The 24,507-nt window shown below is 44.3% G+C and overlaps 1 protein-coding gene and 1 long non-coding RNA gene across 4 annotated transcripts in view; one reads left to right on the forward strand and one right to left on the reverse strand.

The window, feature by feature from the left end:
- SMPD4 (sphingomyelin phosphodiesterase 4) overlaps positions 1-4,534 on the reverse strand; it is a 27,882-nt gene extending 23,348 nt beyond the window's left edge. Inside the window, exons 1-6 of one of the 3 annotated variants that reach the window (XM_044990080.1) lie at positions 4,421-4,534; positions 3,287-3,373; positions 2,669-2,755; positions 1,214-1,356; positions 995-1,070; positions 212-320 (exon numbers count right to left, since the gene is read on the reverse strand). In XM_044990080.1, coding sequence (XP_044846015.1) covers positions 212-320; positions 995-1,070; positions 1,214-1,356; positions 2,669-2,755; positions 3,287-3,325 — 454 coding nt within the window. In that variant the 5' untranslated portion in view covers positions 3,326-3,373; positions 4,421-4,534. Of the gene's footprint in view, positions 1-211; positions 321-994; positions 1,071-1,213; positions 1,357-2,668; positions 2,756-3,286; positions 3,374-3,724; positions 3,744-4,420 lie in introns of those variants that run through there. The other 2 variants (XM_044990081.1, XM_044990082.1) reach the window with 2 other exon arrangements.
- Positions 4,460-21,377, forward strand: LOC123351014. Its single transcript, XR_006573899.1, has 3 exons — positions 4,460-4,925; positions 12,397-12,483; positions 20,310-21,377. It is a non-coding gene; the product is annotated as an uncharacterized LOC123351014 (long non-coding RNA).
- Positions 21,378-24,507: the final 3,130 nt, after the last annotated feature.

Consider the following 24,507-nt stretch of genomic DNA (forward strand, 5'->3'; position numbering starts at 1 on the left):
GAAGTTTTCAAACATTCGAGATTTCAATGAACGACAACATTTCCCTACCGTGTTTGCAATCTGAACACAGCAGCATTGGACTAAGGGACATCACTATACAGCTAAGTACAGTAAGCAAACAGCAGAAATGGATCTTGATTTCTCAGTTTTAGTCACTTAAAATATTAAAAGGAATTAAAAAATGTAAACCCTTCAATTGTTAAAAGGATACTGAGGGCCAAGTTCGAACCTAGGCCTCCAGATGGAGGGAACTGGACTTTGTTGTGGTACAGTGAGCATTCTGGTAGGACTCGCTCTTGCATTGAAGCCTTCACAGGGCCCTGAAAAGAGAGGGAGTAATGAGATACCTAGACCAGTCTACGAAGAATATGTGAATGAGTTTTTGAGGATGTATTCTTGTGTTGGACTGTAAAAAGATGTCTGGTTCTTTGTTTTAGACTGTGGCTATCTGGTTGCAATGGAAAAGTTATTTCACAAAGCTTCCGTGGACAGCTGTTTTCCTACAACCATAAAGTGTTATGTTCCATAACCAGGAGGACAGTTAATCTTCATTAAACTTACAGGAATGAAGTGTCTGGGAGATATGAGATGTTGTTAGAGGTGGAGATGCTTTCCAACAAGTTTGGAAGAGATGTTTTAAACTCCATCTATTGGTAATCAAGACAAAAATAGTCTAGTGCCTATTTTGGCGGCCAAATAATAAAAAAAAGAAGTGAAATTTCTTAGCTGAACAGCACAAAATTTTGCTGATAGTAACATAAGCTAACAGCACAACTTCTTATAAAATCCATCATGACAACGAATGCTCTGCCCTAACAGCCCTCTGAAACAATCAACAATCTAGAAATCCCATCTCCAGAGCCTGCTATGCTATGAAACAGTAATTCAACTACTACAGTGGCAGGTCCTATCCTGAACTCAGGGTATCTGAGTAAGTAACCTTCCAACGGGTGCAACACCAAAATAATTTTCTCTTACATAACCTTTAACTTACCGGAAGATAGGAGACTGGGAACTCATATCTGTACTCCTCAGCTTGGAGTTTGTAAACCAGCTTCATCATCGGGCCACTGTATGCAAGGATAAGGAAAAACACAGTGAGCGTCTTTTTTGGCCCCTTTTGTAGATGAATGTTACGTATGAGGAAACAGATCAAATACTGGTTTATTAATTCACCATGAATTTTCCACTGCTCTGAAGTTAGCACATTTACCTGGGATCCAGGAAATCCAGGGCAACAGCATACTCTGTAGGATTTGCTCTTCCGTGCAAACAGCGAAGATTCCAACCTATGATAATGCCATCCAGACTACCAAAAATATTCTCCACTAGCCATGGGAAGATGGCATGCAGTTCCTGCAGGAAAACAACCAGAAAAAGGAGTGGAGTCATAATAAATAAATAAAATTTTAAAAAAGAAAGATTACTGTTCATGTGTAGATTCTTTGTCTGAAGAGCCTTAATTTCAGACATCTGAATGCAAGAAATATTTCCCACCAACTACAGTCAATATATGCATAATTTTTGTTATTTCCAGGGCACACTTCTATGTGCAGAACATTCAGTGGAAACAATTTAAAGAAATTTAAATGCAAACATATATCCCCTCCTCCTTGATGTGAAGCTGGACTCTGCCTGTTTTCTAAATCCTCGCTTCCCATAATTTTACAGCCTGGGGACATAAGAACCAGCCATAATGGGCAGACCAAAGGTCCATCTAGCCCAGTATCCTGTCTTCCAAAAGTGGCCAATGTCAGGTGCTTCAGAGGGAATGAACAGAACAGGTAATCATCAAGTGATCCATCCCGTGTCGCCTGTTCCCAGCTTCTGACAAACAGAGGCTAGGGACACTTCAGAGTATGATTTTGCATCCTTGCCCATCCTGGCTAAGATGCACCTATCTTCCATGAACTTCTCTAGTTCTTTAATGAACCCTGTTATAGTCTTGGCCTTCACAACATCCTCTGGCAAAGAATTCCACACACTGTGCATTGTGTGAAGAAATACTTCCTTTTGTTTGTTTTTAACCTGCTACCTATTAATTTCATTTGATGACCCCTAGACAACACTTTCTTATTTACTTTCTTCACATCAATCATGATTTTGTAGATCTCCATCACATCCCCCCTTAGTCGTCTCTTTTCCAAGCTGAAAAGTCCTAGTCTTATTAATCTCTCCTCATATGGAAGCTGTTCCATACTCCTAATCATTTTTGTTGCACTTTTCTGTACCTTTTCCAATTCCATTATATCTTTTTTGAGATGGGATGACCAGATTTGCACACCATATTGTTACCATAAAAGTTTTCAATCTAGAGTGATTAAGGTGGTAGAAAACCTCATTCTTTATTCCTAGATTACTATGTTCCAACTCAACTGGTTAGTATCAGTCATGTGTCACATCTTAAAATATTAGTGTCCTCATATCTGGCATTTCAGTAGAGAATAAAAAGTATGATTAGGAATGTGATCAATAAAAAATTTAGAGTTTTGTAACTACTGGAAAAGTTAGGTAACTTTTGGAAAATTACTGAACTCATAAAACTTCATATAAGAATCTTAAAACTCTTTACAAAGGCAGAAATAAAGAGAAATATTTTTAAAATATTTTTATAACTCCACTGAGGTATAGCTCAGACTACATTCATGAAAAAGTGGCTGCTCTGTACCTTGGCAGGAAAATCTTCAATGACTATCTCCAGATCATGGCACCTCTGAGCAAAGGGCTTGTTCATGCAATCTGCCTTCAAACTGGCCTGTTATGGACAGAAACTGAAATCAGATCACTTCTTCAAGAGAAAGTAAAAAGGGCAACACTTGTAAAGATCTTGGCAGAGAATTCTTTAGTTAGTGTCATATATTGCTCTTGTAAAAAAAGCAATGGGCTGTCATTGTTTCCATCGTAAGACTTACTCTAAACATAAGTATTTTTTAACTCAAGACAAATCTCAGATAGTTTGTTTTACCTATTTGGATCTACATTACAAGTTTTAAATTAAAGAGCAAGTACTCAATTTGTGATCATTTAAGTTCTATGAAAATAAGACTACATCACATTTAGAATGGTCAACACACAGAGTATTTGAGAAGAGGAGCTGGAACTTTCTCAGTGCATTTCCACAGAATGCTTTCAGATTTTATGCTATGCATTCTGCTTATAGATAAACTGTCAGGAATTAATATGTGGAGGATTAAATTTTCAAGTGATTATTTGGCAATTCATTAGTCAAAAGCAATATCACCACAAGACTTTCCTAATGCCAATAACCGTCTGTACTGGCACTTACCAATAGGAAGCTAGGCTGTTGTAAGTGAGGGACAGCCATAACTGTCTTTCTACAATACCCCAAAGGAAGTGTGGTCTCAGGAAATCACTGCAAATAAAAGAGATAGAAAAATCTAAGTGAATATCAAAATCTCATGTTATAACACTGCTACAACTCACTTTCTGATATGTTCATGTTTATGCACGAAAACAGGCAAAAATGTATGTTTATTTTGTCTATGTGACTGGGGAGTTGGAGTAAACCAAGGCAGATCCCTAACAAAGGTCACTACACAGTATTTCCCCCATAGTCGGTAACACTGCACATTCGCATAGAAATAATACAGTCTTTTCCAAATAAACATAACTGGGGGACCGGGGGGAGGATGCAAAAAGAGCAAAAGATACAAAAAGACTGCAGCCAATGCAGGGGCACAAAACCATCTCTAGAGGACACAACCTGTATGACATGGACTGTATGATGTGTTTATGGAAGCACCAGTCCAGCAGGAGAAAGACGACACTCCCAGATGTGAGATTGTCTGCAAATAGCTTATGCTATAGCTCCCTCCCCTCCCCCAATGAGGTGGTGGCTGCTGACACAGGGAACACAAGCACATTACTAGCAGCGGCTGTCTCCTGTCTCTCAGGAAAGAACCCAGAAGGGACCAAGAGAAGCAGGATCCTGGAAGGTTTTATGTTTGTTGGAGAGCGGTGGGACTAAGACCCCTCCAGGGCGCTGGATAATGGGGACCCAAACTACAGCCTCCACCCTAGTGCTGAAACCCCCTTCATGGGGCTGGATATTGGGGCCCTGCTTACAGTCTCCCCCCAGGACTGAGACCCCCCCCTCCATGGGGCTGGATATTGGGGCCCTGCTTACAGCCTCCCCCCAGGACTGAGACCCCCTCCCCCATGGGGCTGGATATTGGGGCCCTGCTTACAGCCTCCCCCCAGGACTGAGACCCCCCCCTCCATGGGGCTGGATATTGGGGCCCTGCTTACAGCCTCCCCCCCCAGGACTGCGACCCCCTGCAGCCCTGCCCCCAATCTCCAGCTCGCTCTCCGGGAGGGGGCGTCTCCCCACCCCGCGCGGGGGCCTGTACCCTCCCCCACCTCCAGCTTCCTGCCCGGCGGCCCAGGGGCGGCCCCTCACCTCGCTCCGCGGCCCCGTCCCGCGCGCTAGCGCCCCGGACCATTTTCAATCCGCCGCCGCTTCCTCCTCCCCTCGGGACCGGCGCTGTCGTTAGACGTCATCCCTCTCTCGGCGCGTTGCAGTGACGCGGCTGGCGGGAAAGTGGCTGCTGCCTGCGTCATGGGGCTCCCCGGCCACCCGGGCCTGCAGCGCCGCGGCACCATGGCGGGGGGGAGCTGGGGCTTCCCTGCAGGCGGGGAGCGATTGTTGTTATGTGTATTAGGGTAGGGCCTACAGGCCAGGGCCCCATTGTGCTAGGCGCTGACCAACAACCTCCCAGCGGGGCCCCCGCCCCGCCCCGCCCCGCGGAGCACACGGGAGCCCTGTGCAACCCCACAGAGCTGCGGGGCCCTTGTGGTCCCCACTGCTGTGCCCGCGGCACGGGGCTCTGCCCTTAGCCGCAGAGACAGCGATGGGGAGGCAGAACAGTGCTCAAAAATCACGAGCCAGGCTGCAAAATCCTACGGTGGGTTTTAAAAAATGAGATTTAAAACAAACAAAACAAACACATTTTGGGAGGTTTTTTATTTGCCATCTGGTTTTTGAGCCTTTAGGTTACACTCGGATCATGTTTTAAACTAGTTCTCTGCAACGATGAGCGCTAGGAGCAATGTTTGTTTGTTTGAATGTGTCGGGGACTCGAACCCCAACAGCGAAGTTCGTTGTCTGACCGCAGAGAGACCAGGCAACACCAGCAAGGTCCGATCAAAAGTTCTTTATTGATAAGTGCACGTATCAGTAAAGAACAGCTCGTATCCGAAAAGAACCAGCCCCCCCTTTACAGCTTAGTATAGCTTATATAGACAGTTTTATTACGTCATAAATCATTTACTTAAGCAATCCACCCCCTTTGTCTAACAACTAGAAATTAGACACCTTTTAATATATACGCATGCCTAGTCTCTACAGCATTATATTATTAATATCTCAACAAGCGCCAAAGGTTAGGAATGTGAGGGAGTTAAAAACACACCGAACACTAAACCAGGGAGTTAGTCAGAACTGTGAGATGCTTGTGTTTCTTATCGGTCCTTCAAACACTGTGTCTTAACACAACACAGCTGGCATCAGCCCCCTCACTTATCTTGCTCTTTCCCAGGGCTTTGTGAGACAATTCTGCCTGTCAGTATTTCACTCTGGGTTTTCCCAGAAACCTCTGCTAGCCTGATTTTAGTCAGGTTGGCACAACTGGTTTTGTGCTACATCTTTATTCAGGCCTAACAATCCCCCCTTTGTCCCTAGAGGACCAACGGGACTCTTGGGACAACAAATTACTGCTTGGCAGGGCACAACCGGGTTACGGTTTCTTCAGTCGCAGACGAAGCTTCAAATCGCCTTTAGGGGTAACAGTTCATTGGTCTGGGGCACTGACTATAAATCAGGTAGGTATACCAAGGGGTCTAATGTCCCAGATGTCTCGGTAAACAATTCAGTCCCACATGCATCCTCCCCATGGACCCAGCAGGATTCGGTATGTGAAAGCTACACCCACCCTAACTGGTCCATATGCTTGGAAGGAGCACTATGAATATCCACACTTTCATCCAGAAAGTGTCCAAGTATGTTTGCATGACCACAGATCAGATGGTACTCCTGACGTGTCTGTAAGGGCAGTGGGCCTAGTCCAGTGCTCAGGATCAATTTAAACATACTAGATCCCACTGCAATGCCTTCCCAGCCTCAGTGATATTCAATACCATCTCTGTCAGTAACTTCTGGGTCATAGAACTAAGGGTGGAAATGACATGTCACTCAACAACTCCAGCCTGTACTGAAGATAGCTGAGCTGCAAAAATAAGGCTATTGGCCTTTTTAGTTGGCCCAATTTCTCATCATTTTCTTGGCTTTTAGGTCCCTCTTTGTTCCAGAGGAAATAGCCCAGGCTTTCTGGTAGACTAATCTAATGGCAGCCCCTTGTGAGCAATCTGGGTATGTGAAAGCGATCTGAAAACTGGATAAGGACAATGCTATTCAAAATGCAATGAGGGAGGGCAATACATGCTGAAGGAGTTATCCAAAACACAGGGCACAGCCTGTAGAATAAACCCCAAAATCCAATTAATACCACAGTTCCAAACATAAGTCCCACAAATTTCTTCCTGCCAGTGTGTAATTGTTTGTTTCTTCACCAGGGTCAGTTCTTAATGTTCTTTTTGGTCAGGAATTCCTGGACTTTGGCAATGTCAGTGGAGTGAGTGTTTTTTTTCTTCTTTCCCAAAACAGATGTAGTTTAGCATTCTACAGGGAAGAGATGATGAGTACATCACCCTGTAATGGTTTTGCTTCTTTTAGAAAAATTCAAAGGCACAATAGATTTGTCCGTGGACAAGGGAGAGGTTCAACCAGCACGTTACCTTGTCCTTTTGCCATGCTGTTCAGAAGCACAATAGAACTAGAAAAAAAAATAGGCTTATCATCAGTAGGAGAATTCTTCTGAGGTGGAGGGGTCTTTTTGCAGAGAGAATCCTGGGTCCAAACAGTCAGTCTTTGGCACTTCACAGCGGTGTTGGTAGTCAGCAGGACTCAATACGGGCCTTTCCAGCATGGAGCCAAGGCAGTCTTTCGTTGAAGGATCTTTATGTAGACCCAGTCTCCTGGTTCCAAGGGGTGAGAGGGCTGCTAGGATCTTTGGGTTGTTTCTTCTTTACCTGTGAGAAAAGAAACCTAACACATTGCATTAGTGTCTTTGCAGATTTTACAAATTTTATAGCTGCATGGGCAAATTTAAGTCCCCCCCTTGTTCCTTTTGAGGGTTAGCCAAGTCTTAGCTGTGAGGAGTGTCCTTGAACAAAGTCAGTGTCTCAGCTTTAAACTGAGCATGTTATCTATTTTTTTTTCAGTCAACTTGTTTTTTTTTTCCGCTTCCCTTCTCAGCTTGTTTTTTTTTAACCTACAAAAAAAACTTTCATGTTTTACATATACACCTGGTGTTAACAATGAACACATACACATTGCTGTTATACAGTACATTAGTCTTATCTAATATATGCCACATATACCATTTCACTAAAATAACCTTATTAGAGAGCTTTAAAACAACAAACCAGGACAAGCACACCCACTTCGATGAGTTCATTTAATACAAACTGTAGTCCAATAGCTTTCCACCATCCCCAGCCCTCTGGCTAGAAGTCTGAGGTAGCCAGAAGGATCCCATGTACAATATGGGGAGTGGGTTAACTTTCCATGCCCTTGCTTTCAAAGACTGTTAATATGCAAATTTCAATAACAATTGTCAATTAAAAGTTTTGGCCAATGTAGTATCTTTCTCTTACTTAAGAAAATGTATAAGACTTTAGTATATCACATTTTGCTGATGTATCCAAACACTTTGTATTCTAAGTTGAACAAAACAAATATCTGCATTTTAATCCAACACTGCTGCTTGATTTTAAATCAGACCATCGCATAAAAATATTAAACACATCAATTTTGGCCACAAGACAACACCACAAGACAGAACATAGAACACAAAACACAATTTTTACTGTGCCAGCAAATTATGGTACGTTGAATGCTGTTCAGCCGGCATCAGTTGTCTCTGATCATCTGAAAGACAAAAAACAGAAGTCTACCCCTTCTGGGCAGGCAATCATTACTAAAAATATACAAATACTCTTGTTGATTTTAGGCAAAACAAGGGAATTACCCCATATTTTCTTGTATGTGTTTTATAGGCAGCCCCTGTTTTAGTGGCTCCTATCTTATTAGTTAGATAATTTGCATTAATACAGATGCTTGCTGGCTCACTTTTTACTTGTAACTCCTGCTCGTAAACACTGAAAGAAAACATCATCACTCACAGTGCTCTTAGAGCCTAATACAATTTTAATGACATAGCACTGTATACATTGTTCAGCTGATTTAACAAAATTGTTCATAGCCAAATGATTGCAATCTAATAATTTCTTTGCCTGAATTTATTTACAAACATTTCAAAGACACCAAGAACTTTTTACTTTAGTACATTTACAAAATTCAACTGCTGTTCCCTCCAGCAACTATAGAGTTAACTTTTCACTGTGCCTTAAATCACTTGCTTGTCCTTTCAACAACCACTTACCAACTCAGATCACCATGCCAAATATTCTTCTGAGTATTTGAACCCCTATGTGTATACTTACTTACTCCGTTCTTGTTTTTTTTTTTTTCACTACACCCTAAAAGTTTCCAACCTGTTCTCCAAGCTCTCTGTCTGTTGCCTGGCCGCCTGGGCCCGATCCTTTTTCCTCGCTGAACCGTCACTACCAGTGTAGCCAGGAGGGTGGGCTTTGTAACTAGCCCCCACCCTTCTGGTCTTTGCCCTAAAACATTTCTACTAACAAAACTACTCGAGTCCTCCCCTGTGAGGCTTGCCACCTGGGCAAAACACATGGCCCACTGGCGTTGAACTATTCAATTTCCTCTTGTAGCAAACACACTGCTGTTACAACATATGCTGAGCACAAAGGGTTAAATTTTAACAAGTCCCTGAAGGACTGGTACGTGCTTAGCCAGGGCTTCCTTTTCTAACTGGAAATCCTGTCTCAAGGCCTGCAACTTGCCCTGGCGCAGGTTTGAGTTGCCGCCCGGTTCATGATCCATGCTCTTAATTGCTCAATTCTAGTTATCAAGTACACATCTCGTCCCTTTTCTCCAACTACTCTATTGCCCAGTCCTGCTACGACTGGGGGTAGATCCACCTGCCACCCTTCCGGTCAACCAGGGTGGAGAGAAAAATGCTAAACCCCTCTCCAGTTCTCGGACTTACTGCAGCTGAGAGTAGGCTCACCTTTAATCATGCAATCCTCAACATATAACACCAAAAGTACCAAACAAAAGAAACACAAAACAAGGGTAAAACAGATAGATGGTGTAAATTCTATAGGGCTCCCCTATTCTCAATTGCTCACCAAACTGTGACAAATTTGTTACCAATTCATCTACTGCAGGACGTTGGGGGAACACACCATATAATCAAATTTTAAAGCTTAATTAAAAATAATAAAACAACAATGAAGAGTGTTGGGAACGCTCCCACATTACTCAGGAAGAACATGAATGCTTCAACCCTTAAGCCACTTTAATACTCACACATGTCCAAACTGGCCACATCTGTATAACGTTCAGAGAAGGGGAATAGGCAGACGGGAGATTATCCTGTATACAGCTTGTCCAGAATTTCCAACATGCTTCCGCTCTTGGGAGAGCTGTTTTTTACACCCTGGAATCTCCTGCAGTGTCTCTTTCAGAGAGTCCAGTTCAAGTGGCTTCTCCAGTTTCACCAAGTCAAGCTGAATTTCAAATTAACCCGTTCCTAGACAAATTGCTCACACTGTGTCAGAGGCTTTTCTTTGGTGATTAAAAGCTCCTTTGAAATATATGATCTTATCTAGATTGAAGGTACCTTCTAATGGGCATTGTTTAGATAGATTTTCACGCGTGTAAAGATTCCAATTCTTTAAATACCTGCAGGTTTTAAGACCATAATGTACGTACATGTAACATGCTGGGGTACCCTTAGGGGGTGAGGTGGAATATTTAGACTGTCCCTCCCCCATTTTCCACACACACACCAAGGCCATTATTTCCTATTACCACGATGCATCATATCTTGCTGCACAGTCAATAAATTCAGATGGCGTGAGCCCAAGAGAGACAGACGTCCCCACGGACAGTCTTCCTCCCAGTGTGGCTCTGGGGCATATGCTGGGGGATTTTTACAAGAGCTCTCCATACAGCTTTAAACATACAGCTCCAAAAGCTACCTGGTTCCAGAAATCTTCTTTCAATCTTTAAGTATTAGAGACAATGGGGCGTCCCCCAGACACTTACTGCCAAATTGTTCCATTTTGTAAGGGGACTCTAACCCCTCTTCAAGGTAAAGGGACTCTAACCCCCACCTCCCGCGTCGAGCGCTCACTTACCTCTCCAGGGGACTCGAACACCTGGACTGGGACTCAAACCCAGGCTGGGACTCTAACCCAGACTACTTGGATCCTGTGCAAACCTGGACTGGGACTCTAACCCAGACCTAAGTTGTCAGGGACTCTAACCCCGACAATCTGCACTGGGACTCTAACCCAGGCAACCTTAACCCTACTCAACGGGTAGGTGGATGTTGCTGGATTTCTACGAGCTTCAGCTGGTTCACAGAACTCGCCTTATCGCCGACGCAGAGATCAGATTACCAGGCAAGGCTCCTCTAAATCAGAGGATGCGCGCTGCGTTGCCTCAGAGTCTGATCCCCCGCCGGAGAGTCAGACAGAGTCCCGGCGGAGTCGCCAAAGATGTCGGGGACTCGAACCCCAACAGCGAAGTTCGTTGTCTGACCGCAGAGAGACCAGGCAACACCAGCAAGGTCCGATCAAAAGTTCTTTATTGATAAGTGCACGTATCAGTAAAGAACAGCTCGTATCCGAAAAGAACCAGCCCCCCCTTTACAGCTTAGTATAGCTTATATAGACAGTTTTATTACGTCATAAATCATTTACTTAAGCAATCCACCCCCTTTGTCTAACAACTAGAAATTAGACACCTTTTAATATATACGCATGCCTAGTCTCTACAGCATTATATTATTAATATCTCAACAAGCGCCAAAGGTTAGGAATGTGAGGGAGTTAAAAACACACCGAACACTAAACCAGGGAGTTAGTCAGAACTGTGAGATGCTTGTGTTTCTTATCGGTCCTTCAAACACTGTGTCTTAACACAACACAGCTGGCATCAGCCCCCTCACTTATCTTGCTCTTTCCCAGGGCTTTGTGAGACAATTCTGCCTGTCAGTATTTCACTCTGGGTTTTCCCAGAAACCTCTGCTAGCCTGATTTTAGTCAGGTTGGCACAACTGGTTTTGTGCTACATCTTTATTCAGGCCTAACAAATGGAAGATGAGAGTCTCCCATAATCACTTTACTCCAGAAACTGAGGCTTTAAAAGAAATACCATCTATCTCAGGGGTGGGCAAACTACCACCCACGGGCAGTTTTAATCCAGCCCTCGAGCTCCCACTGGGGAGTGGGCTCGGGGGCTGCTCCACATGACTCCTGAAAGCAGCAGCATGGCCCCCCTCCAGCTCCTGTGTGTAGGGGCAGCCAGGGGGCTCAGCTCTGCACACTGTCCCTGACCCAAGCACTGTCCCTGCAGCTCCCATTGGCCGGGCATCACAGCCAATGGGAACTACAGGGGCAGTGCCTGCAGACGGAGAAGGGTGCAGAGCCACCTGGCCATGCCTCTGCACAGAAGTCGGAGAGGGTACATGCTGCTGCTTCCGGGAGCCATTTGAGGTAAGCACCACCTGGAGCCTGCACCCCGAACCTCTCCCTGCACTGTAACCCCTGCCCTCTGAACCCTTCAATCCCAGCCTGGAGCACTCTCCTGCACCCCAAACCCGTCAGCCCCACCCCAGAGCCCGCACCCCCAGCTGGAGCCCTCTCCAACATCCTGAACTCATTTCTGGCCCCACTCCAGAGCCCGAACCCCCAGCCAGAGCCCGCACTCCAACCCCAATTTTGTGAGCATGGCCCACCATACAATTTCTATTCCCAGATGTGGCCCTCGGGACAAAAAGTTTGCCCACCCCTGATCTATCTTCCGGACTCAATGAAATCACAAGAGTTGGCAACACTATAATGGCAGCTGCCAGATCTCTCCTCTTTCAGTCTGTAAAACTGCTAATTTTTCATGAAAACAAACCTAAATACGTGGGGGATGCTAAATGTGTGAAATCTAATGCACTTTGATAAAACCACCTCTACAGAGACATAATTAGCATTAGCACCAATTATTATCACTAATGAAGAATTTGCATTTAATTGCTGGCTGAGGCAGAGATCTTCACTGAGGACAGGTTTGATCTCCTGCACAGTTTACATCAACTTTACATCCTCTTTGAGGAGAAATTCATGGTTGTCCTTGAACCTAACACCATCAACATGATGATTGACTCCATCCAGATCAACAGCCTGCGGATGCTGATGGACCTATTGAGAGGCACCTATTGGAGGACCTATTGAGAGGCACCTCTTTCCCATTGGCTACAAGTGAGTACCCCACACACTCCCTGCCTCCAGGATGCGGAGAAGGGAAGGTCAAACAGACGGGGGAATGAGAACTTCACAGGGACTGTGCTGGATGGGCAGATTCTGCCTTGGGGCAAACCTGTATGATGGCTCCAAAGGGGGATCAGAAACTTGTAGGGTTTTCCCCATCAGATCTGGTCTGTTTAGCTTCTACTCTAAAGACATTTCCTCTCCTCTGCCTCCCTGGATCTCATCAGGGATGGAGGGAGGGGAGCCTGGAGAGGGGAAAATGGGAAGGGGCTAATCTTTTCAGTTGGAAATGAGGAGGAGCCGCCAGGAGAGTGTTAAACTGCAAACGCAAGGGGGAAGATGCTAAGGAGGCAGATATGGTTCAAACTCAGCATATCATTAACAAATCGAACCAATGTGACAGTGAATGAGAAGAGAAGAAAATTTTAAATTGTTGATATACCAAAGCCAGGACTCTGTGTATTAAACAAAAGAAATTGGGAATTCCCATCGAGGAGAAGAAATTTTGATATAGCTGGCATTTGTGAAACTTGGTGGGATGATTTGCATGATTGGAATGTTAAAATCACTGGTAATAAACTGTTCAGGAAGGATAGAGAGGGCAAAGAGGTGGGGGGTACTCTACATTAAAGACACTATTACCTGTTTTTGAGTTATTGGTAACTCAGAACTACTGGATCTTGGATGCCTGTGCATTCATGTGCTAACAAAGCCCAAGAGGAGGTATTGGTGGGGTGTCTGTTACAAATCACCCCAGAGGAAAAGTTGAGTTTCATCTTAAGCATCTATCTGTAATGTGTGGAAAGAAAAACTGTGTTGTTACGGGTAACTTCAGAGAGGTATGTGCAGGAGGACTCATGGAGACCGTCGTAAAACATCATTAGAGGTTCTAAAAATTATTGATAAGTTCCTAACACAAAAGATATTGCACATTGCACCAAACCTAACATAACTATATTGTGGTACTCCTTGTGATGGATAAAGATGAATTAATCACCGGACTGAAAGTTTATGATTGTCGAGGGACCAATGATCATGACTTGATTGCATTCAATATGGACAAACAGAGAACAGTTCCAACCAGTTAGATATATGCTTGGTGCTTCAAAAGGGATAATTTTCCAAAGCTGATGAAAATTATGAGTGAAATTGATATAAAAGTTAAGACTGAAAAATATGAATGAAAAATGGGAGTTCTTTAAGAAGTGTGAATTAGATGACTTAAAAAGACAAAGTTCCACTTTGGCTAAAAGCCCATCCTGGTTCAGTGGTGAAGTGAAGGCAGCAAAATCAAAATGAAGGAGAGGCTGCTTACACAGGTATGTTTATAAAGGCAGAAATTGTTTCTAATATGATTGTGTGGAAATAGTTGTTCTCATTAGTGGAAGTCAAGAGCCACATTGGTATCTATCAGTGAAAAAACGAAAGGTGGGCACAAAAAGTGAATGTGAGAAAAATACAGTAGTAGCTGAAATCATAGATTAGTAAAAATTTTGGTCTAAGCAGGAGATTTTTCTCAAATACTTAGAGGCAAAAGGCCAACCAGCACCTAAAAAACAGCTAATGAAAAGGCAGCAAAATAGAATGACTGAGGAAAGTAGCAGCTGTGCAGCACTGGCTGTTTCCCAACCTCTGACAGCCCCAGGTAGAACTCTTGGTTTTTTAATCTTCAATGTTCTGTGGACAGTTTTCACATGTCTGAGGGAGACCTGTGAATCTGTTGGTTTTCTTATTCCTTTTCTTTTTTACGTCTTGTGTTTCACATTGTATATTTCATTCAGAAATATCAGTTATTTTCAAAAAAAGAACAGGAGTACTTGTGGCACCTTAGAGACTAACAAATTTATTTTTAATAAATAAATCTATTTATTTATTTAATAAATAAATCTAAGGTGCCACAAGTACTCCTTTTCTTTTTGCGGATACAGACTAACACGGCTGCTACTCTGAAACCAGTTATTTTCAGTGTACTCAAACTGGTCATGGGATGATAAGAGGCTGCTTTGGTACATACAAGTGTGTGATTGAATATAATTCTTCATACTACATTTCAAATAAACGGAAATTTCCTCATCAATTATATAAAAATAAAAATTCCTAGATTGGTGGAGGGATATTTTTCATTTCATAGTACCGGTAAAGAGCTCTGTGCTCCCCGCCGCGGCGGGCAGCCCAGAGCCCTCTGATTCCCCGCCGCGGCTGGGATTGAAAGCGCTCTGGGCTTCCCGCCGCGGTGGGCAGCCTAGAGCCCTCTGAGTCCCGGCCGCGGCTGGGATTTAAAGGGCTCTGGGCTCCCCGCCGCAGCGGGCAGCCTAGAGCCCTCTGAGTCCCGGCCGCGGCTGGGATTTAAAGGGCTCTGGGCTCCCCGCCGCGGCGGGCAGCCCAGAGCGCTCTGATTCCCCGCCGCGGCTGGGATTTAAAGAGCTCTGGGCTCCCCGCCGCAGCGGGCAGCCTAGAGCCCTCTGAGTCCCGGCCACGGCTGGGATTTAAAGGGCTCTGGGCTCCCCGCCGCGGCGGGCAGCCCAGAGCCCTCTGAGTCCCGGCCGCGGCTGGGATTTAAAGGGCTCTGGTCTCCCCGCCGCGGCAGACAGCCCAGAGCCCTCTGATTCCCGGCCCGCGGCTGAGATTTAAAGGGCTCTGGGCTCCCCGCCGCGGCAGACAGCCCAGAGCCCTCTGAGTCCCGGCCGCGGCTGGGATTTAAAGGGCTCTGGGCTCCCCGCCGCGGCAGACAGCCCAGAGCCCTCTGAGTCCCGGCCGCGGCTGAGATTTTCTTTAAGTTAAAAAAAGTTAAAAATTTAATTTTTTTAAAATAGCACCAAACTTTAAGGGTGCGGCTTATAATCAGGAGCGGCCTATACTCGGAACAATACGGTAATGCATTTGAAAGTGGAGATTACTAGCGGTTGAGTGTAAAAGCGTTCTTTATGGTTATTTCCTCTTGGTGGTGCTAAAGAGCTACAGTAGAATCTCAGAGTTACGAACACCAGAGATACGAACTGACTAGTCTGTCCCACACCTCATTTGGAACCAGAAGTACACAGTCAGGCAGCAGCAGCAGAGATGGGTGGGCGGGGGAGAGAGGAGGAAATGAAAGCAAGTCAAGTCCTGTATTAAATGTGCACTGCTTTAAAAAAGGAAAAGTTTAAATTATTTTTGACAGGGTAAGGAAACTGTTCCTGTGCTTGTTTCATTTAAATTAAGGTGGTTAAAAGCAGCATTTCTCTTCTGCATAGTAAAGTTTCAAAGCGGTGTTAAGTCAGTGTTCAGTTGTAAACTTTTGAAAGAACAACCATAATGTTTTGTTCAGAGTTAGGAACATTTCAGTGTTATGAACAACCTCCATTCCCAAGGTGTTCGTGTATCTTGAAAGTTACATCTGGAGGAGTGGGGATTTTCCAAGACTTCTCCCCCTCCTCCCACGAGGGGTGTACACTCTCTCCCTCCCCCAAAAAAATGTTCCCAACACCCCCCCAGTTACATTCGGTGTTGCCAATTTAGATGATTGGAAATTTGAATTGAAATTGAAACATTAATACACACTTTAAAAGCATACACAGTATCTGAGAAAATACTTGTACCTGAGAAAGCATAATGGGTTTGAAAAGTATAAACAAAGACTGTTTTTATGACAATGTCAGCACATTTGTTTCGGCTGTATTGGCCTACCTAATAATTTCAAATTATAATTTGTAAGCAAGTTCTGAATGAGCTCTCTTCTGACAGCTAGTGGTGAAGTAGGGGTGGGTGGGAAGGCTTCAGGACCAGACTGTGGGTACGTCTACACTACGGGATTATTCCGAATTTACATAAACCGGTTTAGCAAAACAGATTGTATAAAATCGAGTGTGCGCGGCCACACTAAACACATTAAATCGGTGGTGTGCGTCCACGGTCCGAGCTAGCGTCGATTTCTGGAGCATTGCACTGTGGGTAGCTATTCCGTAGCTATCCCATAGTTCCCGCAGCCTCCCCCGCCCCTTGGAATTTCCGGGTTGAGATCCCAGTGCCTGATGGGGCAAAAATCATTGTCGCGGGTGGTTCTGGGTAAATGTCGTCAGTCACTCCTTCCACTGGGAAAGCAACGGCAGACAAGCATTTCGTGCCTTTTTTCCCTGGATTGCCCTGGCAGATGCCATAGCATGGCAATCATGGAGCCTGTTTTGCCTTTTGTGACTGTCACCGTATGTGTACTAGATGCCGCTCACAGAGGCGGTCCAGCAGCGCTACACAGCAGCATGCTTTTGCTTTTGCATGACAGCAGAGATGCTTACCAGCCATATTGCACCATCTACCATACCATAAATTGGTAATAAGATGATCGTGGCTACCAGTCCTTTTGCACTGCACCATCTGTTGCTGTCATAAGTGCCCCTGGCTGCTCTTAGCCAGGGGCGCAAAAGCCAAAATTGGGAATGACTTCCTGAGTCAATCCCTCCTTTTTGGTATCTAAAAATAGAATCAGTCCTGCCTAGAATATGGGCAAGTGTACTAGAGAACCACTGTATATCATAACCAGAGAGCACAGCTGCTCTGTGTCAGATCCTGCAGAAATTATGAGCTGTATGCTATTCACAGGGGGTGCTCCTGCAACAACCCCACCTGTTCATTCTGTTCTTCCCCCAGCCTTCCTGGGCTACCATAGCATTGTCCCCCCACTTGTGTGATGACACAGTGACTTGTTAGTGAGAAATGAGTGGAAGGCAGCCTCCAGCTGCTATGATAGTCCAGACAGGACATTAAGCAGTGTGTAGGAGAGGAGCCCAGCATCCCACTGCTAGTCCAGGGGCAACTAAATCTTTTCTTTACACATGAAGGGTGGGGGCTGATGGAGCTCAGCCCCCTGTTGCTATGATGAAGACGGTTACCAGCCATATTGCACCATCTACCAGGACAAATTAGGGGCAGGCACCCTTGATAGACCTAACTGATGCTAGTCGGCATGGTTACCAGTCCTTTTGCACTGCCCCATGTGCCAATAGACTGATGATGACAATGGATATCAGTCTTATTGCACCATCAGCCACCCATGGCAGGGGGGGAGCAAGGATGTTGGTGTTGAGTGCTGCAGCATTGTGTCTGTCTGCAGCATTCAGTAAAGATAGGGTGACATGTAAAAGAGTCAAGAGAGGATTGTTTTCCCTTTCACTTCTGGGGGTGGGTGGGGGGGTGCGTAAATTGCCAAGCTATGCCCTGACCCACCGCGGACACTGTGTTTGACCCTAGAAGCATTTGGAGCTCAGCCAAGAATGCAAATACTTTTCGGAGACTGCAAGAACTGTGGGATAGCTTGAGTCCTCCAGGCCATGAGCATCCATTTGATTCTTTGGCTTTCCTTTATGCTTGTCACGCAGCAGTGAGCTGAGTCCCTGCTATGGTGTCTGTCTGGAGATTTTTTAAAAATGATTTTGAATTTTGTCTTCTGTAACGGAGCGCTGATAGAACAGATTTGCCTGCCCTTACAGCAATCACATCCGCATTGTCCATGCTGGAGCTCTTTCTTTATTTTGATTTTTAACTGCATCGCCACACGTGCTGATCGGAGCTCCACGCTGGGCAAACAGGAAATATTCAAAAGTTCGTGGGGCTTTTCCTGTCTACCTGGCCACTGCATCCGAGTTCAGATTGCTGTCCAGAGCGGTCAGTGGTGCACTGTGGGATACCACCCGGAGGCCAATACCGTCGATCTGCGGCCACACTAACCCTAATCCGATATGGTAATACCGATACTAGCGCTACTCCTCTCGTTAGGGAGGAGTACAGAAACCGGTTTAAAGAGCCCTTTATATCGATATAAAGGGACTCTTAGTGTGGACGGGTGTGGCGTTAAATCGGTTTTACGCTCCTTAAACCGGTTTAAACACGTAGTGTAGACCAGGCCTGTATTTACATGAACACACCTACTCTGCCTATGTGTCCAGCAGACAGAGCTGTGCTGCCAAGTGATCAACTTTGGCTGGTGTTGGGTTACAAATCACTGTAGTATAAAAACTCCCGCACCCCAATCTGGGTCTATGCTTGTTATGTACTATGTATTTACCCTGTGAACCTTGTAACCAATACTTGTAATCCCTCATAACTCTAGCCTGACTGCAGATGTACAGTACCTTCCCGGTTAACTTGTGTAAATTTGATTTTAAACATTAGCGTTAATAACAAAAAATAATGTGGGGATCATGAAATGTTGTTGTTCTTATTGTATGAGTAAAGGGCAGCAGACCTGTGCTTAGCCTGCCTGAATGAGGGGTCTACCTCAGTGCTTAATTTGTGCCAGGGCTTGCCAGGGCTGAACCCCAGCGCCTCTAGGCTTGGCAGTTCCTAGCCCTGGGACCTCTGGGCTTGTCACATTGGTTATGAAAGGGAATCATTGAGTGATCCATCTCCTGTTGTCCATTCCCGGCTTCTGGCAAACAGGGGCTAGGGATACTCAGAGCATGGTGTTGCATCCCTGCCCATCCTGGCTAATAGCCATTGATGGACCTATTCTCCATTAACTTATCTAGTTCTTTTTTGAACCCTGTTATAATTTTGGCCTTCACAACATCCCTGGCAAAAAGTTCCATGGGTGACTATGCACTGTTTGAAGATATACTTCCTTTTGTTTGTTTTAAACTTGCTGGCTATTAATTTTATTGGGTGACCCCTAGTTCTTGTGTTAAGTGAAGGGGTAAATAACACTTCCTTATTCATTTTCTCCACACCAGTCAAGATTTTATAAGCCTCTATCAAAACCCCCTTAGTCATCTCTTTTCCAAGCTGAAAAATCCCAGTCTTTTTAATCTCTCTTCATATGGAATCCGTTCCATACCCATAATCATTTTTGTTCCCCTTTTCTGAACCTTTTCCAATTCCAATATATCTTTTTTGAGATGGGGTGACCAGAACTGCATGCAGTATTCAAGATGTGGGCATATAATGGATTTATATAGTAAAAGCTGGGGAGCTTGGTTTCCCAGACTGATAAACTACGCCAATACTGACAACATACATGGCTTTTGCATCATACTTTCTATTTAAAGCAAGAGAAACCACATACTATAAACTGGAGGCCAATGTTAATTACATTATCATTTGTTAATCCTGAAGTTGAGTACTGGTTTAGGACAAGACCAGCAAATGCTTGCCTTCTTTCTGAAAAAAATCAGCTGACCCTCTAGAAGCATGCAGTGCAACAGTGAAAGACTCAGCAGTTGAAAAAGTGAAGAACTCTCTCACCATATTCAAAATATGTGCATACATGGCTGATGAATGCACCAATGCAAATAGACATCAAGTATTAAGTAATTGCATATGTTATCTTGATGTCCGTGGTAGGCCAGTAGATGCATTCTAGATGTTCAGGTTATAGAAGACACATCAGCTGCATCTGTGACATCAAGAGTTAAATGCTTGTCAATTGAACCCCAAACAGATGGCTGCTTGTGCATTTGATGGAGCTACAAACTTCTCTGGAAGACATAGTGGAGTATAATTTTCCCTCAGAGAAAAATGTAACCCTAATCTCTCCTATACACACTGCAGAGGACATCCTAAAATAAAAAATTGAGATATACCTATCTCATGGAACTGGATGGGACCCTGAGAGGTCATTGAGTCCAGCCCCCTGCCTTCACTAGCAGGACCAAGTACTGATTTTGCCCCAGATCCCTAAGTGGCCCCCTCAAGGGTTGAACTCACAACTCTGAGTTTAGCAGGCTAATGCTCAAACCACTGAGCTAGCTATCCCTCCCTACTCCAGCTAGTCCTAGTATGAGCTGCAGACTCTTCAAAAGACATTAAAAAGCCATACATTTAATGTCTATTTTTACTCTTTTTTTCAGCAAGAGTCCAAAAGGACTGAATGTTTTGGAAAGAAATAGAAGATACACTGGGATTGAAGTTCAAATTAGCCCAACCTGGGAAAACCCACTGGCTTTCTGATGAGCAATTCTTGGCTGTTGTCTTAAAATAACTGCAACCATTATTACTGGCTTTGGAAAGTATCCACCAAGATAGGAATCTGTCCTTAGTGAGGCTGGTGGACAACGTTTGTTACTTAGTTCAGAGAAGACTATCGCAGTTCTCTCTCTTGTAAGTCTACTGTTGAAATCACTTGGGTCATTAAACAATGTCATTCGGGCATCTTCTACAACAGTAGTAGATCTTTGTCCAGCAATAGAAGCCACCCTTGTATCAATCAGAGATATCAATTGAAAATGTACTGCAAGAAGCAAAGACTTCAGTCCAGAGATATCAATTGAAAATGTACTGCAAGAAGCAAAGACTTCAGTCCAGAAGTTGACTAATGAAGGTATTTATATTGACTCCTTAAGTGACAAGGACAAGAAGTGTTTGTTAAGCCAGCTGAAAAAGTACACAGACTAGATTCTTACAAATCTACAATAGCCATTTCTGGATTCTACTCAACCTTCATGTAGCTTTTACAGATGCCTGTCTTATAAAACACCTACAACTGAGTTGAGTGAGGCACTACCAGCAACGGGCTGCTATGTGATCAGGACAGAACAGAAAATTTTGAACACAGAGTGGAATATCATATGACAAACGAAAGAAGATTTAATTTCAACTTCTTTATCATCACTAGTGGTTTGACCCAGTCTTTGTACTATGTTTCCTAGGATGAAAGAAGTAGGAATCCATCTCTTGCTACTCCCAGTCACAACAGCTACAGTTGAGCACTCTTTTCCCTCATTGAATAGAATTTTGTGTTCTGAAAGAAGTTGCCTTTTCCTGATCATGAACATATCATGAAGGACTGGAAGTACCGGACACACAAGAAGACACCAAAGAGTGCAAAATTACAACAAGAAACCAAGAAGGATGTTGATGTAGCGCTTCATAGTAGGCTTGAGTAGCCAACCTTAATTTCTGTGATGATTTTAAAACATGAGTTAAATCTTAATAAAATGGTCATGAAACGTTTTTCAGTTTTTACTATCGTGCCATTCAGCCCACCTTTGCCCTCACAGTCTCAACCCTCGTCAGCCCTCACCCCCCCTTAAATATTCCAACACCCACCCTAATTTCAGTTCCTGGGGAAAACACTGATTTCTGCCAGGTTTACTAGTTTATGATTCAAGTTTTGTAACGCGTTTAGGCAGTGATAGATGTACTATGCTGGAGACTAAGGAAATGACCATAGTCTAGCTGTGTTGTCAGTGGATTATAAAATTAATTGGAGACAGGAAAAAGCAGGAAAGCTGTGTTCTAAATGATTTGCGTCTGGATGACTAAGTGGAAGAAGAACAATTGACGGGACTTCTGGGAATGGCTCAGTCAACACTTGTGTAATTGAGTTAGTAATATAACTTTGTGGTGTGAAAGTTTTAGATCACCAGTTTTAATAAAATACGGGTGTATGGTGGGGCAATAGTAAAGAAGCCTCTATAATGAGGCTTTGCATTTATAGGGTCTGATCCTGCTCCTATTGAAGTAAATGGCCAAACTCCCATTGATTTCAATAGGACTGGCATCAGGCCCATAGAGTTCTTTTTCTTGAAATCTCAAAGTTAGATAAAGATGATTTTCTCAATTTTTACAGAAGGGGCAACTGAGGCACTGAGTGGTTAAAGTCACTTGCCCATGTCACTCAGAGCCAGGTCTCCTGATTCCCATTCCTTTATCGTATTCACTACTACAACTGTCTATGAACAAGGATAACAACAAACAGCTCTGTGTTTTTTTCTTGTAGGGATTCTCCTGAACTGGCAGGCTGTTTGAGGTAGCGGTTCAGCTGTTTGTCAGCCAAAATTCCATCTTGATAAGCTGAATTATTTGCTGTATTAATCCTCACCCCTCTCTGGTGTTGGGCAAAGTAATCCATGGCATGAACTGATAGTGATATGAACCCTATGCTGATGTAGTTTCAAAGGCAAGTCAGCATTTTATCATGTAGGCACGTTCATATTGTCCTAGTTCAGCGGATCTCAAACTGTGGGGCGGGCCTCCCAAGGGAGGTGCGGTAATGTGTCAAGGGAGGCATGAGCTGTATGTGCCTTTTTATGTTTTTATTTTTATTTTTTAAGAGCTCTGGCTGTCAGCCCTAAGTGGCTGGAGCTCGTGCAGAAGGGTTGTGCGCTATGGGGGGCGCGTGAACTGTCATCCGGGGGATGCTATCCCCCAGCTCCACCCCTTCTGAGCCCCCAGCTCCGGGAGGGCGGGCGGTGCGGCCCCAGCCCCGGACAACACAGGGACAGGGGAACTGGCAGGAGGAGGTCTGGGGGCAGAGTGTAGGCAACAGCCACAGCTGGCTTTTTGGGGAGAGACAGCCTCCCCCAGCCTATGATACCCGCCACCCATGCCATGCACACTCGGGAGGCAGGGATAAAAGGGACAGCCGGAGTTCCGCCGCCCGTGCTCTCGCCCCCCACCGTCCCCAATCCCTCACCTGGAGACGGCGGAGCTCCGGCTGTCAGCCCCATGGAGGTGGCAGTGGGGCGCTATGTCTGCTGTGAAGTGGCATTGATGAATATCACTTTTCACATTGTCATCCTTATTTCTCTGCTGCTGCTGGTGTGACGCTGCCTTCAGAGCTGGACGATGGTATATGTACTTGAGGGGAAGGAGTGTAAACGACTACAAACACAAAGAAGGGGAGCCCAGTCAAATACGTTTGAGAATCACTGTCCTGCTTTAATCTGGAGCTCAAACTGCTACATTCCAGCATTATATTTAGTGATTTTTTTTTAGTTAATATATTTTATAAAAAATCTTTGATAGCACTTATGGTCTGCTTCTGCATTTGCACTTCTGACTGGGAGTTTTGGGTATGCAAGGATTGGTGCTATAGTGCTGACACTCCCATCCCATTTTAAATAAGCTGTGCTTGGCTCCCTTAAGTCATATGTGCATACTTCCTTACACACACACACTTTAAGGAGCTGAAGATTAAGGTAGTTTAACGGATATTTATCATATTTTCATCTGTTCCGACAAGTAGAGGTGAGGATGGCATAAACGGTGGAGAACTCTGGCAAGTAGGTTTCTTTGGCTAGAGAATTGTTTGGATGTTAGTACAGTAAAGACAGGTGAAAGAGTTCAGAGACTATCCAGTCACCTTGGCATTGATAGGAATGAGTCCCGACTGGTAGGTAATGAGCATTGCTGCTGGAACAAGAGTAAAGCTGCTCAGGAGAAAGGGGAATTCCTAGCTCATTGAAACTATTTCTCAGCAAAAAGTCTCCTCCTTAGGGCTCGACAGCTCATACTGAATCCACTATTGTACTCTCCCTCACACTCATGGATCTGCCAAGTGTGTTAGTCAAAGTTTAACATAGAAAATGAAAGCAAAGCATCAGAACTGGGATCTTCTATGTGGATCTGAGAGGAAAGCTTTGCATGTAGAATGTATTTAACTGTTTCTCTTCTGAACAACACACCAACCACAGCCAATGCATGGGTTAATCCACTGCAGACAGATGCATTTACCTAGCCCTGTACCCTAATGTTAATATATTATCCCTCTGGTGCACAGACAGATTTTAAATGTCGGGGGAAAAAATAAAATCTCTTCCAGGACAGCACTGGGGAAAAATAGTTACGGTATGTTCTATACATCATGCTTCTTGCTATTCACTTTTAAGCTGTGCATTGTTTGTTAGATATGGGTTTCTCCAACTTTTTCCTAGCCTGGACCAATTTTTTAAAACAAAGCTAGATTGATGGGCACCCACCCTGTTCTTCAGAATCTCATGGACGATCTCCCTTCCCAGGACTAATCGTATGAGACTCCTGTGGCACCAATGGCAATTGCTTACATGGAAAAATAATATTTAGGAAAGTATTGAAAGTATTTGTTGCTGTATTTGAATGGGGTTTAGCAGCTGGAAATGAGGAGTAGCAGCTAGCATAATAGTGACCATCATCTTTCCTTGGACCACCAGCATGTGCTCCACAGGCCATCCATCCATCAGTGGTACAGAGACCACAATTTGGGAACCTCCATATGAGAGTATAGCACTAGAAATTATTAAAATTCGGGGTGAGAAGGCATTTCCATGATAAACCCCTATTTCCAGG

The sequence above is a fragment of the Mauremys mutica genome, chromosome 16 (genome assembly GCF_020497125.1).
Source record: "Mauremys mutica isolate MM-2020 ecotype Southern chromosome 16, ASM2049712v1, whole genome shotgun sequence".
NCBI lineage: Eukaryota > Metazoa > Chordata > Testudines > Geoemydidae > Mauremys > Mauremys mutica.